This window comes from Micropterus dolomieu, linkage group LG17, assembly GCF_021292245.1.
Source record: "Micropterus dolomieu isolate WLL.071019.BEF.003 ecotype Adirondacks linkage group LG17, ASM2129224v1, whole genome shotgun sequence".
NCBI lineage: Eukaryota > Metazoa > Chordata > Actinopteri > Centrarchiformes > Centrarchidae > Micropterus > Micropterus dolomieu.
In genome coordinates, this window is record NC_060166.1 from 1,392,013 (window position 1) to 1,404,830 (window position 12,818).

Here is a 12,818-nt window from a genome sequence, read left to right on the forward strand (position 1 = left end):
TCACCTGCCATGATAATGGATCGCGGGTGGAAAACTCTTGGGGAAAAACGAGTTCTGTATCTTTTCCGCGACTTTATAATAAATCAAACATATAATTGAACTATCAAATTGCTTGAAACGGCCATTCCTAGTAAAGATAAATTATATCCTTATAATGAACTCTATGATGTTCAAGTTATGTTAAAGACCTCCAATTCAGTGGTCTCTAGTGGCATTTGGGTGATTTGTACAGCACATATCAGTCGGGTTTTAGAATTTGGCACATATACTTTTCACGTTTGAATACAAACACGAAGAAAATGCCCTTTCAGGAAACACGTAATTTTGTTCCAGACAACACAGGTTTAACTTCTCTAATTTCATATCGTCTGATCATGGCTACTTGAGATCACCGATTGGCGATCTGATCACCAGGCGGTGTTACGTTGCAGCACGTCAATGAAATGCCAGCATGGAAGAAACAGACTTATTAGCTTTAGGAGAAACCACCACAAACATCTGTAAAAGCAACGCATTCAATAGCAGCTATGTACAGCTTGCTAACCTCGACAAACCAGGGCTGTCGTGATTACAGCAAAATTGAGATACTGCCTACCACGGAGAATGGCAAGCACCGCAACAACCGCAATGTTCATACTTTCCACTTCAGGGTGTGTTAAATTAATAAATTAGTACTTTAAAAGTTCCACAACCGTAACGAGCTCTGTAACAGTCCAAGGACGGATCGCCATGGGCTGTTACGTGACCTGACTTCAAACTTGGAAACTGTAACCGTATTTTGTGTTGTTGTACTGTTGTTGTTGCTAATTTGGTGTTAGCATATTGCGCGGCTTATGTGGCTAGCAGGCTCGGCGATGTTGGATTAATGATGTGATATTGAGGGACAGTCGAGGGAAACCGTTAACGGTAAGCCTCATTTGAAGCTCACTAAATAACGCGTGTATAGTGTCGGATGCCTGCAGCTGTTTTTCATGTTGCTTTATGTGGAAATTTAGTTATAACGTTACTAAAGCGCAGTGCTTAGTTGTGGACACGGTATGTTAATTGACTTGACAGACATGCCCTGAAGGTAACGATATAGCTAACATTACGTGTGAAAAAGACACGGTCAAACTACAAAAATGAGTTTGCTTGGCAATGTTGCTGACTAGCACCCAGCAGCTAGCTTGCTCCGACCATAAAGCTGTTGTTAGCGGCTCGCTGTGCAGTGAGGTGACAGACAGACACTCTTACTAAGTTATGGCACCAAATTACTTCAATGATGAAAACTGTGATAATACCGCATAGTTTTGAGCCACAACAAATTACCGCGGAGGAAATTACTTCACTGCAACAGCCCTACGACAACCCAGTTGTATTCTAACGTTTACATAGCTATCGTTATTAGTTCGGCTCCTTATATGCTTGCTTAACTAATTTGAAGGTGGCTCTCCAACATTGACAGTGTTGTGTTAAGAAAATAGACTAACTTCTCAGAGTTAACTTCAATGCATTTGTTTTTCTATAACACACTGCTCCATTTCAATGTGAGTGTGTGAGTGTGTGTGTGTGTGAGTGAGAGAGCGCACGCGCAGAGGTGCTGAGTGAATCAACAATGGCTCCACAATGATTTATGATTTTAAATCATTAAAATAAATCAGTGAACGGGAAACACTGCAGTGTGGTACAGATTCTAGAGACTGTTTTTATGTCATCTTAGTTCTAACAGTGAATAAGTTAAAATTGCCTTAATATTGGCGCATGAAAAACCAATAGCTGATCACACCTTCAATTGCCAATCGGAACAACCCTGACTTAAATGATAATTTCAGTTTTTTAAATCTGTATCTTTTTTTTTTCCCCCCACATATTTTGAGATTGAAACAACAAATAGGTAAAAAAAAGTTTTGGAATCCATGCGATAGATGGCTTGCTCAAGGACAATTCTTGCTCTGAAATCTTGTGAGAGAATAGCTGCCCATCAAAATGGCGTCCACAAAAAGTGCTTCTTTCTTCCAGTGACTGTTATACCAGGTGTCTGACAACATCATGGAAAGTATCCCTACGACTGACTCCGGGTGACAGCCTTCGTTTTTAACAGGAAAGTCTCCTTAAGAAAAATTTTTGTTCTGTAATCTCGTTAGAGGCGAGTTGTTGTGGGAAACACCGGTGGAAACAAAGGAGAAGAGTTTGTTGTGTACGTAAAGGGGCAGCTAGTAAGACGTTGTTTTTAACAGTGCTCAAACACAACAAACTCCTCTCTCCAACTCTGACTCACGTTTCCACCGGCGTTTGCATCAGCAACTTGCCTCTCACGAGATTTCAGAGCAAGAATTGTCCTTGAGCAAGACTTTACCTACTTGTCATTTCAACACCAAAATATGTGAAAATAGCAATATTATTCTTTAAAATGTAAATATACTAATGACACAGAAACAGCCCTGGGAAGTTAATTCCTTTTGTTGAGAGAAATTACTAATTTTGTTCAAAAATTTTGAACTTCTCTTGTTGCCCACCCTAAATTAAAAGGGTGGCGTGATAAAAAACAAAATATACCTTTTGACAAGCTGCAGAGAGGAGCTTCTCTTAGTCATATCGGAGCTGCACCTGGAAACATAGGATGGCTCTCTTCAATAGTTTTTCCTGCAACACACAAACAAACAACACAGTCACTGATCAGATTATAATCTTTAATTGGTACATCTCATCCAATTAATATCACAGAACAGTATGTATTTGTAATGGGCAATACAAATAACAAGACTGTCAAATGGGAAGAATGTTGCAAATGCACATCTTACTAATAGAAATACCTCAGGTTTCAAATGAGCTAACGTCTTGTTAAAAAAAAAATGACTAAGACGTGGCAACAAGGCAGAAAACTCTGCAGCAGTCCCGTTCGCCTAATTAAACACTCAGATTTATAGTTGGTTAGCTTAACCGGCTGATGAAACAACAATGGACAATAGAGTGGCTTTATTTGCTAACATAACTAACAATGTTAATCATGCACAAGTAAACAATAACGATAACTAACTAAACCAGAGGGAGCCAGATGAAGACCATACGTTTCACACGTTGAAGAAAATGTAACCAAACCGAGATTCTTAGACAAAACTTTGGTTTAGGGCTACATTTATCCCAGGACGTTAGCTAGCGCTGCTTAGCCAGCAAGCTAACAAGCTCACTAGCGATAGCTCGCTAGATTGCGTTGACTTTTTGGACTTGCATTGTTGGGTAACGTTACGCATAAACCCCAACACATTGGGTGCATCGATATTAAAGTTGGTTCTACATCTTTACTGACAAACACAACAGCGCTGCTGCTATAAAACAAAGACTTACTTACAGACACTGAGCCCGACGTTTAATTAAGCCAATCAGCTTCCAGACGGGACGAATTGGAGTTGTCAGAGCTGTGTATTTCTGACCCTTTCTACTCATAGCCAACACTTAACTACAATATTGTCTATTAAACTTCCCTAAATGTCAGTCTCAGCAGTGTTGGGCATCATTTCGCTGTTTAACAATCAGCTCTCTCTGTGAACATATCAGTGTGACCCCAGCAGCAAAAACAATTACACTTCCGCCTGAGTTCCACAATAAAAGCACAATTTCCTCAAATCTAAACGGACAACGGCAGATGTTCTCAAAGTCTGCCCCCGCCCCCACTTCATTGTTTCTGACCCAATGGTATCCCCGAACTTCCTATTTAACCAAATCACACACCCTTAGGATATTCTACGTTAAGGTGACCGTATTTGGTTTTCAAAAAAAGGACAGTGGGGGCAGGAGGCAGACAGACACCCGCAGTAGGTGTCATTTACTTATTTATTCACTGTGGACGCTGGGGACATGTCCCCAGCACATTTTGAAATGGCTGATTTTGTCCCCATCACTTTTTTAACAAATAAGAATGCTTTAAAAAAGATTTATTTGCACAATAAGAAAACATGCAATGGAATTTAAATATAGAAGAAACAAATGTGGATTGTCCAAAAAAAGTAACTTAAGCTAAAAAAAAACACCAAGCAACTGATTACTGCTTTATATTCTGTTATATTTTTATATTTATGAATTTGTCACCTGCCAGTTGAATTTTTTGTTTCTCTTTATATAAATAAAGACATTTCCACCGTAAATTGGAGCATAAAATGCAGGAAATTAAGTGTTTAATGCTCAAAATCTTCTGGGGCAGGACACCCAGACCCCCCACTCATATATTTCAGCATTTCATATTTCTTCAAAATAGTGTTAAAAATCTTCTAGTCTTGTTCTCATGCATCGTCATATCTCGTGACCTAACTGTATCATCATGACCCTAATCTTAGCCCTTATGTTCTCACCATTTTTCAGCACAAAGTGACGACTGTGGCAATGTGTATTGGGGGTGGCAAAACGAGCAAATATTCATTCACTAGTACTAGTATGTACTAATATTTTAACAATAAATTAAAAGTTTAATGTTTGTATAATACTAATATATTTATAGATTACACTTTATTTGGATAATGTCTGCCTACAGATAGTTAAAAGTATAGGCCTATTTGTAAGATTTCAACAGCTTTTTGATAACAATTCTAATGATTCACCGTTTTCTGTCTTGTTAAGATTTGATTAAGACTAATATTGTCCTCTTTTTGGAAGTTAAAAAATGCGTCCGGCTTGGACTCTAAATCGCCCAAAATTTCCAGGATTCGGCTTTTGCTTTCTATAATAGGCAATGATTGTGTGCGTTTTTGCTGATGCGTACCTGTCAGTGTCAAATAAAACTGCTAGCAATCTAATAGACCACATGTAGGCCCTATTAAAGTTCAATGACATAGTTGCCCCCCATTCACATTGCCACAGTGCCACCAATTACTTGAACCCCACTACCCCGAACCTTGCACCTACTGCGGGTGTCTGTTTGCGTCCTGCCCTCACTGTCCTCTTTTTTGAAAACCAAAATATGGTCACCCTAGTTCTGCTATACATGTTTTCAATTAGCTACTGGTTTTGCCCACATATCATTTCCATGAGACAAATTATTGCTTTAATATGGACAGATGTATCACCCCGCAAAGCAGCTGGGCCAGACTCTGTCTCACCATCAGATATTTACATACATTATTCACTAATGTCCAGACTTCCTTAGAAGTTTTGTCTTTTGATGATTTTAAGATCAAATATGATTTTAACTTTGTCTCAGAGAATATTTAGATAAAGCATTGCCTTTCTAATTGTAATTCGTGACACAGCACAGTTCTCTCCGGCAAACTTAAGGCCCCAGTCACCCGCTGTTACAATTAATAAAATGCTGAATAAAAAAAAAAAAGCAGTCATAATATTTAATGCTCCCAGCGCCAAGCGCTGTGAGATAACTGTTGTTGTGATTTGGCGCTATATAAATAAAATTGAATTGAATTGAATACCAAAATGTTGTGGTTTCAAATCCACAGCTAGATTTCTTTGAAGCCAGATACAGTAACATTCCATGTGTTATTGTATAAGTAAGCACATCGTGAGCAATGTACAATCCAGAGTCAAATTCCTTGTATATGTGTACACATACCTGGCAATAAAGCTGATTCTGAAAAGTCACTCTACATCCACTCAACAATCAGAATCAAGTTGGAACAAACTGTTTAATTGAACCACATCTTAATTGTGGCTAAATACCACAACCACCGTTCCAAATGGAAGTCCAGTCCCCAATCTCTCAAAATTGCCTTTTTAAACATTGTTGTGTTTACAAACTTGTTGCAGCTGATTGGGTAACACCTGTGACACGCCCACCAAACAGAAGAAAACATAACTGAAAGCCCGTTACGGAACGTTTCAAGGAAACATGTTGTTGCAAACCGGTTTGAGATTGAACTGTTTTGGATTTTTTTGAGATTGAAGTTGCCCCAGGCTATGGCAAGTGTAGTTAGGTTGACATTACACGGGGCTGTAATAAACAAAAGTAGCCTATGGGCTGCAAACCAGAAACAAAACCAGTCGCATGGACCTGAGGGCCATTGATCTTAGAAAAATGGAGAGAGGTCCTCAGGAATGTGTTTCAAATGGGCAAGCTGCTACTAGCCATGTCCCCTCATGTTATGGGAATATCCCGCAAGACGCCAACAGCGGAAACAGCTGATCAGTCGTGAGTTACAAATTTGCTACGTCAGAACTTATTCGGCAGAAGTGTTTCCATCTCCCATGGTAACTCTTTTTTTGACAAAGCTACCAGTGCCCACCAACATGACATCACTCCGGCAGACAGTAAAGGTGTGATCACACTGAAATCGAATCCAGAGTTTTAGGCGGGAAGGTCCCGCCTACTTCCTGGGTTCCTGTGAACATGACGCCGCTTGGTGCAGCATGCTTCCGCCGGCCAATCAAGGAGCGCCAGTGAAAACCACCACCTGTTTAAAAGCCTGCTGGGTCTGCTGTTTGGGGCAGCTATCAAACCTGATTTGCTTGCCTTGGCAACACACGTCTCAGAGCTTGATGTATTTAGTGTTTTTGTTAGTCTTGGCAGACACTGAGTACGTGATTGTATAAATTGTGCAAAGGAAGTGGGCCAGGCTTAAGGTTAAAAAACTGATACCATTCTTGCACCCACAGTAGTTGTGTTTTATGTTAGTTTCCACTAGGTTCAGGGGTGCTGTGCGCTTTGTGATTTGGTTTTCGCAAACGCTTTAGTTAGAGCTTTTTGGTTTACCCCTTTTTTTCCCCCTGTAGTTAGAGTAGTAATCCTCTTGAGGACCTCTTTTTGTTATAATTGTTTCTTGAATTCACCAGCACCCATTGGTCCATTTTCTGTTTGTGAGCTCTATTTACTTTGTTTCCAATAAACATCCTTTCAAACACCAAAAACATCTGGTTTATGTTTATGTCCTGACACCCCTAGACACCTCGGGACGTAACATAAGTGGGGGCTTGTCCGGGATCATCTAAACTGATTCCTGGTGAAAGGATATTTATTGAAATCGGGTAAGTGAGCACACTTAATTGATAAGCTGGTACAGCTGACTGTGTAGGTGTAATGGCTTCTGAGCGCTTTGACTTGGAGTCATTTGTGGCAAATCCGACTCTTGACCAAATGCATGCCTGTAGAAAGGATGACTTAGTTAAAGTAGTGAGTCACCTCCAGATTCCGGTAAGTAAAACAATGTTAAAAAGAGATCTTTAACCATTAGTTGTTGCTACCTTGGTGGAGAGAGGGCTGCTTGAATTACCTGTGGCAGTAGAGTTAAAAACGCTTCCTGTGGCGGGCTCCACGGAGACCGAGGGGGTGCAGACCCTTAAGCCACAACCAGACTCTAGGGTGAACGGCGAGGTAAGTGGAGGGTTAAAGACACCAGTCACGCTGCCACGTTATGATCCATCCCCTGAGAGCAGTCCTCGTTCCAGAGATGAGGCCCATATAAAGGTTCGCCTGGCCCGTCTCCAGCTTGAGGCTCAAGAAAGGGAACGTCAACAGCACATGCAACTTGAAAGCTCCCAGGTGGTGAAAAGTCCGCCTACTGCTGCACCAGGTATGTCATCCGCCTCCTCCACCCTAAATTCTGCTAATCCGATTACTCCGGCCTTTGATGTTAGCAAGCATATTGCTCTATTGCCGTTGTTCCGTGAATCTGAGGTTTACTCGTACTTTAGTGTATTTGAGCGCATTGCGGTTGCTCTACAGTGGCCGACTGAGGTTTGGCCGCTACTGCTCCAGTGTAAGCTCCATGGCAAGGACCAGGAAGCCATTGCAGCTCTCTCTTTGGAAGAGAGTTTAAGCTATGAGTCGGTTAAGTCTGCCATTCTTTGTATTTATGAGCAAGTTCCTGAGGCATATTGGCAGAAATTTAGGAGTCATAGGAAGTCACAGAACCAGACTTGCACTGATTTAGCACGAGAGAAGGGTGTTATTTGATAAATGGACTGCTGCCTGTTCTGCTGATAACTTCAATTCTCTGAGAGAGTTGCTGTTGCTGATTTTAAAGTGTCAGCCAGAACATATCGTTGTGTACCTAAATGAGCAGAAGGTAACAACTCTAGCTGCTGCAGCAACAACAGCTGATGAATATGTGTTAATCCACAAAACTGTTTTTGCTCAGTCCCCTGACAGACCACACAGAGCACCTGTTTCGCCTCCCTCTGTCCACAAAACACAGGGTGGGGAAAAAGAGGAGAGAAAATGTTATTACTGTCATCTGACCGGTCATGTTATTGCTGTCTGCCCGGCCTTGAAATGTAAAGAACAGTCTCACGCTCTTCCCAGCCTAAAGGCGTCGGCCTAATTAAAACTGAGCGCAGTACAAAAACTGAGGTTAACAAATGCAATGAGTTGGATGCCTGCCGTTTGTTTTTGATGCATGCATTTCGCTCACTGGCCTGCCTGTAGATCAGCGCTCCGTCTGGGTACTGAGGGACACCGTGTTTTCCCAGTCAGTAATTTTGACATCTGTATTGCCTTTTTCGGAACATTCTGCTTATGGTTTTGGTTCAGTGCTCCGCGGCATTGAGATGGGTTATATTCCACGTCCGGTGCACCGCATCCACATTCAATCTGGTTTAGTTACGGGGTTCTTTCCTGTTGCTGTGTGTGACGCTCTGCCAATTCAGGGTATTGTACTTTTACTGGGGAATGATATTGCGGGAGTGAAGGTGACGCCCACATTGGAGGTGCTGGATTCTCCTTGGTGCGGTGAGTCTCCCACAGACAATTTGGCCTCTTCAGTGTTTCCGGCCTGTGTACTCACTCGTGCACGCGCACGTTTGCTCCAGGATGAGCGCAACAATTGAGATATTTCATTAAACGACAGTGTACTCATGCTGATGTTTTCAGGTGAGACTGAGGTGGTGGAAGCCGAGAAGCAGACCGCTGCGCAAACTCTGCCTGAGGCGGTTGAGTCACGGGATCCTCCCAGCTCAGTTTCGCTTGCAGTTACGCGAGGGCGCCTAGCAAACGCATAGAGAGAAGAGCCAACACTGCAGCAGTGTTTCAGAAGTGTGGTAAGTCACAACGATAAAGCAAGTGTGGAAAAAGTGGCTTTTCTGCTAGACAAAGTTGTCTTAGTTCGCAGGTGGTCCCCTCTCCCAGATACTGAGGCTGATTGGAATGTTGTTTACCAGGTAGTCGTGCCTGCTGTTTATAGACAGCACGTGTTATCAGTCGCACATGAAAGCAAATGGTCGGGACACTTAGATGTAACAAAAACTTATCAGCTCATTCTTAAGCACTTCTTTTGGCCAGGTTTAAAGTCAGAAGTAGCAAAGTTCTGCCGTAGTTGCCATGTGTGTCAGATTGCAGGAAAGCCAAACCAAACAGTCCCTCCTGCCCCGCTGCATCCTATTCCTGTAATAGAAGAGCCATTCGACCAAGTGATAATAGATTGTGTGGGTCCGTTACCCCGCACCAAAAGCGGAAATCAATTTCGATTCCACTTCGTAACATTACAGCCAAAGCTGTAGTTAAATCCCTCACAAAGCTCTTCTCTACTTTTTGGTCCACGTGTAATACAGTCAGACCAGGGTTCTAACTTTCAGTCCAAACTCTTTAAACAAGTACTCAACACCTTCATCCCAAATCCCAAGGTGCACTGGAGCGATGGCATCACTCTCAAGTCCACACTCCGTAAATATTGTTTAGAAATCGGAACTGATTGGGATGAAGGGGTTCCATTTGTTTTGTTTGCAGTGCGTGAAGCCATTCAGGAGTCTTTGGGCTTCAGCCCTGCTCAGCTCGTGTTTGGGCATACCCCCCGTGGCCCGCTTAAAACGTTACATGACCAGTTTGTCTCTCAAATCGTCGCCGGTCAGTAATTTATTTGATTATGTCAGCCACATCTGTGAGCGGCTACACTTCGCTAACGCACACGCTAAACAGTCATTAACTAGCTCACAAGGAGTGAAGCGTCACTATGACCTTTCTGCTGTAGCTCGCTGTTTTCACCCTGGCGATCTGGTACTGCCGTTACTGCCTACGTCTGCGTCGGTGCTCTCTGCTAAATTTACAGGTCCGTATGAGGTCCGCGAACGCCTCAGTGACACGGGCAATTTTCTCAGTACTACTGAGCGAAGGAGTAAAACGCGCGTTTATCATGTCAATATGCTCAAGTTGTATCAACCTAGAGAGGATAATAACCGCTCTGTAGGTAAACCTGCTCTTTCACTCGTTACCTCGCCTCCCCAGAGTGATGCACTGATCGTAACTGATCATCCAGTCCAGGTAGGCACTCGACTCCCTAATTTAGAGGCTATAGCAGAGTTACCTTCCCAGTTATTACATTTACCTACTGAACATCGACAGGATGTAATCAACCTTGTCGACAACTTTACCTGTTTGTTTAGTAATGTGCTGACCAAAACAAAAGTGATAAAGCATGATCTCGCTGACCGGCGCCCCATAAAACAACATCCGTACCGTGACTAAATGTGAACTGATGAAAGGAGAGGTGGAATATCTTCTTCAGAATGGGTTTGCTGAACCCAGTTCTAGTTCATGGAGTTCACCCTGTCTTGTTGAAGCAAAAGCTGACGGCTCACCTCGCTTCATAACTGATTTTAGTAAGGTGAACTCTGTTACTGTGCGCGATTCGTACCCGTTACCAAGAATGGAAGACTGCGGTGACAATCTGGGGAATGCCAAGTTTGTAAGCAAATTTGGATGACTTGATTGTGTACCCAGACACGTGGGAGGAGCACCTACGCGTCTTGGAGCAAGTCTGAATTTAGCCAAATGTGAGTTTGGAAAAGTTACCGTCACCTATTTGGGTAGACGGGTAGGGCAGGGACAGGTGCGACCTGTCGAAGCAAAGATTTGTGCCATTTCACTTTGTCCAGTCCCCGCTATGCGTAAAGCGCTGCGTTCATTTCTGGGAATGGCAGGTTACTACAGAGCTTTCTGCCGTAACTTCTCAACTGTTGCTCAGCCACTAACTCGTTTACTGAGCCGTAAGGTGGATTTTGTGTGGCCTCCAGACTGTCAGCTGATTGGTGCGGCATGCTACCCCCGGCCAATCAAGGAGCGCCAGTGAAAACCACCACCTGTTTAAAAGCCTGCTGGGTCTGCCGTTTGGGGCAGCTATCAAACCTGATTTGCTTGCCTCGGCGACACACGTCTCAGAGCTTGATGTATTTAATGTTTTTGTTAGGCTTGGCAGACATTGAGTACGTGATTGTGTAAATTGTGCAAAGGAAGTGGGCCAGGCTTAAGGTTCAAAAACTGATACCATTCTTGCACCCACAGTAGTTGTGTTTTATGTTAGTTTCCACTAGGTTCAGGGGTGCTGTGCGCTTTGTGATTTGGTTTTTGCAAACACTTCAGTTAGATCTTTTTGGTTTACCCCTTTTTTTCTCCCCTGTAGTTAGAGTAGTAATCCTCTTGAGGACCTCTTTTTGTTATAATTGTTTGTTGATTTTCACAGCACCATTGGTCCATTTTCTGTTTGTGAGCTTTTGGACAAATAAACACCCGTAGTCGGTCTGGATTATGCTCTGACAATTACACCGTTTACCCGTGGGAGGAGCTCAGAGTTAACTGCTTTTATTAAATTAGCTTTTTACTTTAGTTTTTGGGATTACAACTTGTTTTATCTTCACTTCCGCTTCTCGGCAGCTAGCTTCCGTGCACATTTGGTTCCACTGTTGTTGTTAGCGTCAGATGGCACCAGAGTTTTGCTTTAGTTTAAGAAAATAATGATCCCCATCGAGGGAGGTCACAGATTTTAAGTTTTTAAGTTGTGAAGATTGTTTTATTCTTAATCACAATCCGTTTGTTGCTTCTCGAAATTCTAGCACATTTTTCCAAAATTGTACTTTAAAGTTTGTTCAATTTGCCGGCAAACACAACAAAGATCAGAAAGGTCAGCAAGATACTGACGGAGCGGTGTCATTAACTGAAGTTAATGTCGCCTAGTGCTTGCTCTTGGTGGGAATTGTTGGGTATTGTAAATAACATCACTCTGAGATAACTGTTGTTGTGATTTAGAGCTATTAGCATTATTGAAACATACAGAGGTGGCCAAATAGAAACCTGCTGCCATCCGATAGAAAGGAAAAACTCTTTAAAAATAGACTAAACTAAATATGGCACTATTTTCTCAAGGAACAACCACGTTTTTTTATAAAGGGGACTGTGGCCAAACTCCCCTTAACGGGGATGCGTTTACTAAAAGCATTGTTGCTAACTATGGTAGCAACTTCCTTTGTTCCTTGACCGGAACTATGCAGTTGCAACGCAACTGTTTCCCAAAACCCTACTTCAAACTATGTTCTAAGGTAATTAAGTTGGTAACTTACATGGTACGAATCATCGATAAGCGATGCAGGTGTTTCCCGAAACCATAGTTCTGACTAACGTTTGCAACCACAGTTTGAACTACAGCTCCTGACCTGTGGTTAGAAGCTTAGTTCACAGTGACTATGTCACAGATAGCAGAAAATGCAGTATTAGGAGATGGATGTAATGTGTCTAAGCAGGGAATGTTAGATAATCCTGCTGTAAAAACATATTTCAGGTGAAGTTTTTTAAAAATGTAGTTGTAAAAGTTATTTTAAACGTATTTGTCAGGTCATGGGTAGGGTTGCATTGATTCAGTACTAAGTAACTTAGTGTAGACCATCTACTAACAGCAGGTGTTTTTCTCACAGATTACCCATCTGTTCACAATAACTTAATTTAATATTAGTCACACAGTACAAAGGTTAAAGGACAAAACAGAGAATGTAAAGACAAGACTTATAATATTACCTTCATGTGTACATTTCTAGGCCTATGAGGAAGATGGGTGTTCTCTAGTCTTCATTATTAACAAATATAAAAGGGACAGCATAAGATTACTGTAAAGTACTGTAATAAATAAATCCCTGAGAGCTTT

General features: G+C 42.1%; 1 protein-coding gene across 7 annotated transcripts in view; it reads right to left on the reverse strand.

Annotated features, from left to right (window-relative positions):
- asb7 (ankyrin repeat and SOCS box containing 7) overlaps positions 1-3,556 on the reverse strand; it is a 26,826-nt gene extending 23,270 nt beyond the window's left edge. For 4 of the 7 annotated variants that reach the window (XM_046074477.1, XM_046074475.1, XM_046074480.1 and 1 more), the window contains exons 1-2: positions 3,329-3,556; positions 2,536-2,622 (exon numbers count right to left, since the gene is read on the reverse strand). In XM_046074477.1, the coding sequence (XP_045930433.1) occupies positions 2,536-2,573 (38 nt within the window). In that variant the 5' untranslated portion in view covers positions 2,574-2,622; positions 3,329-3,556. Of the gene's footprint in view, positions 1-2,535; positions 2,623-3,324 lie in introns of all 7 variants that reach the window. The other 3 variants (XM_046074478.1, XM_046074476.1, XM_046074479.1) reach the window with 1 other exon arrangement.
- Between the last annotated feature and the right edge of the window lie 9,262 nt (positions 3,557-12,818).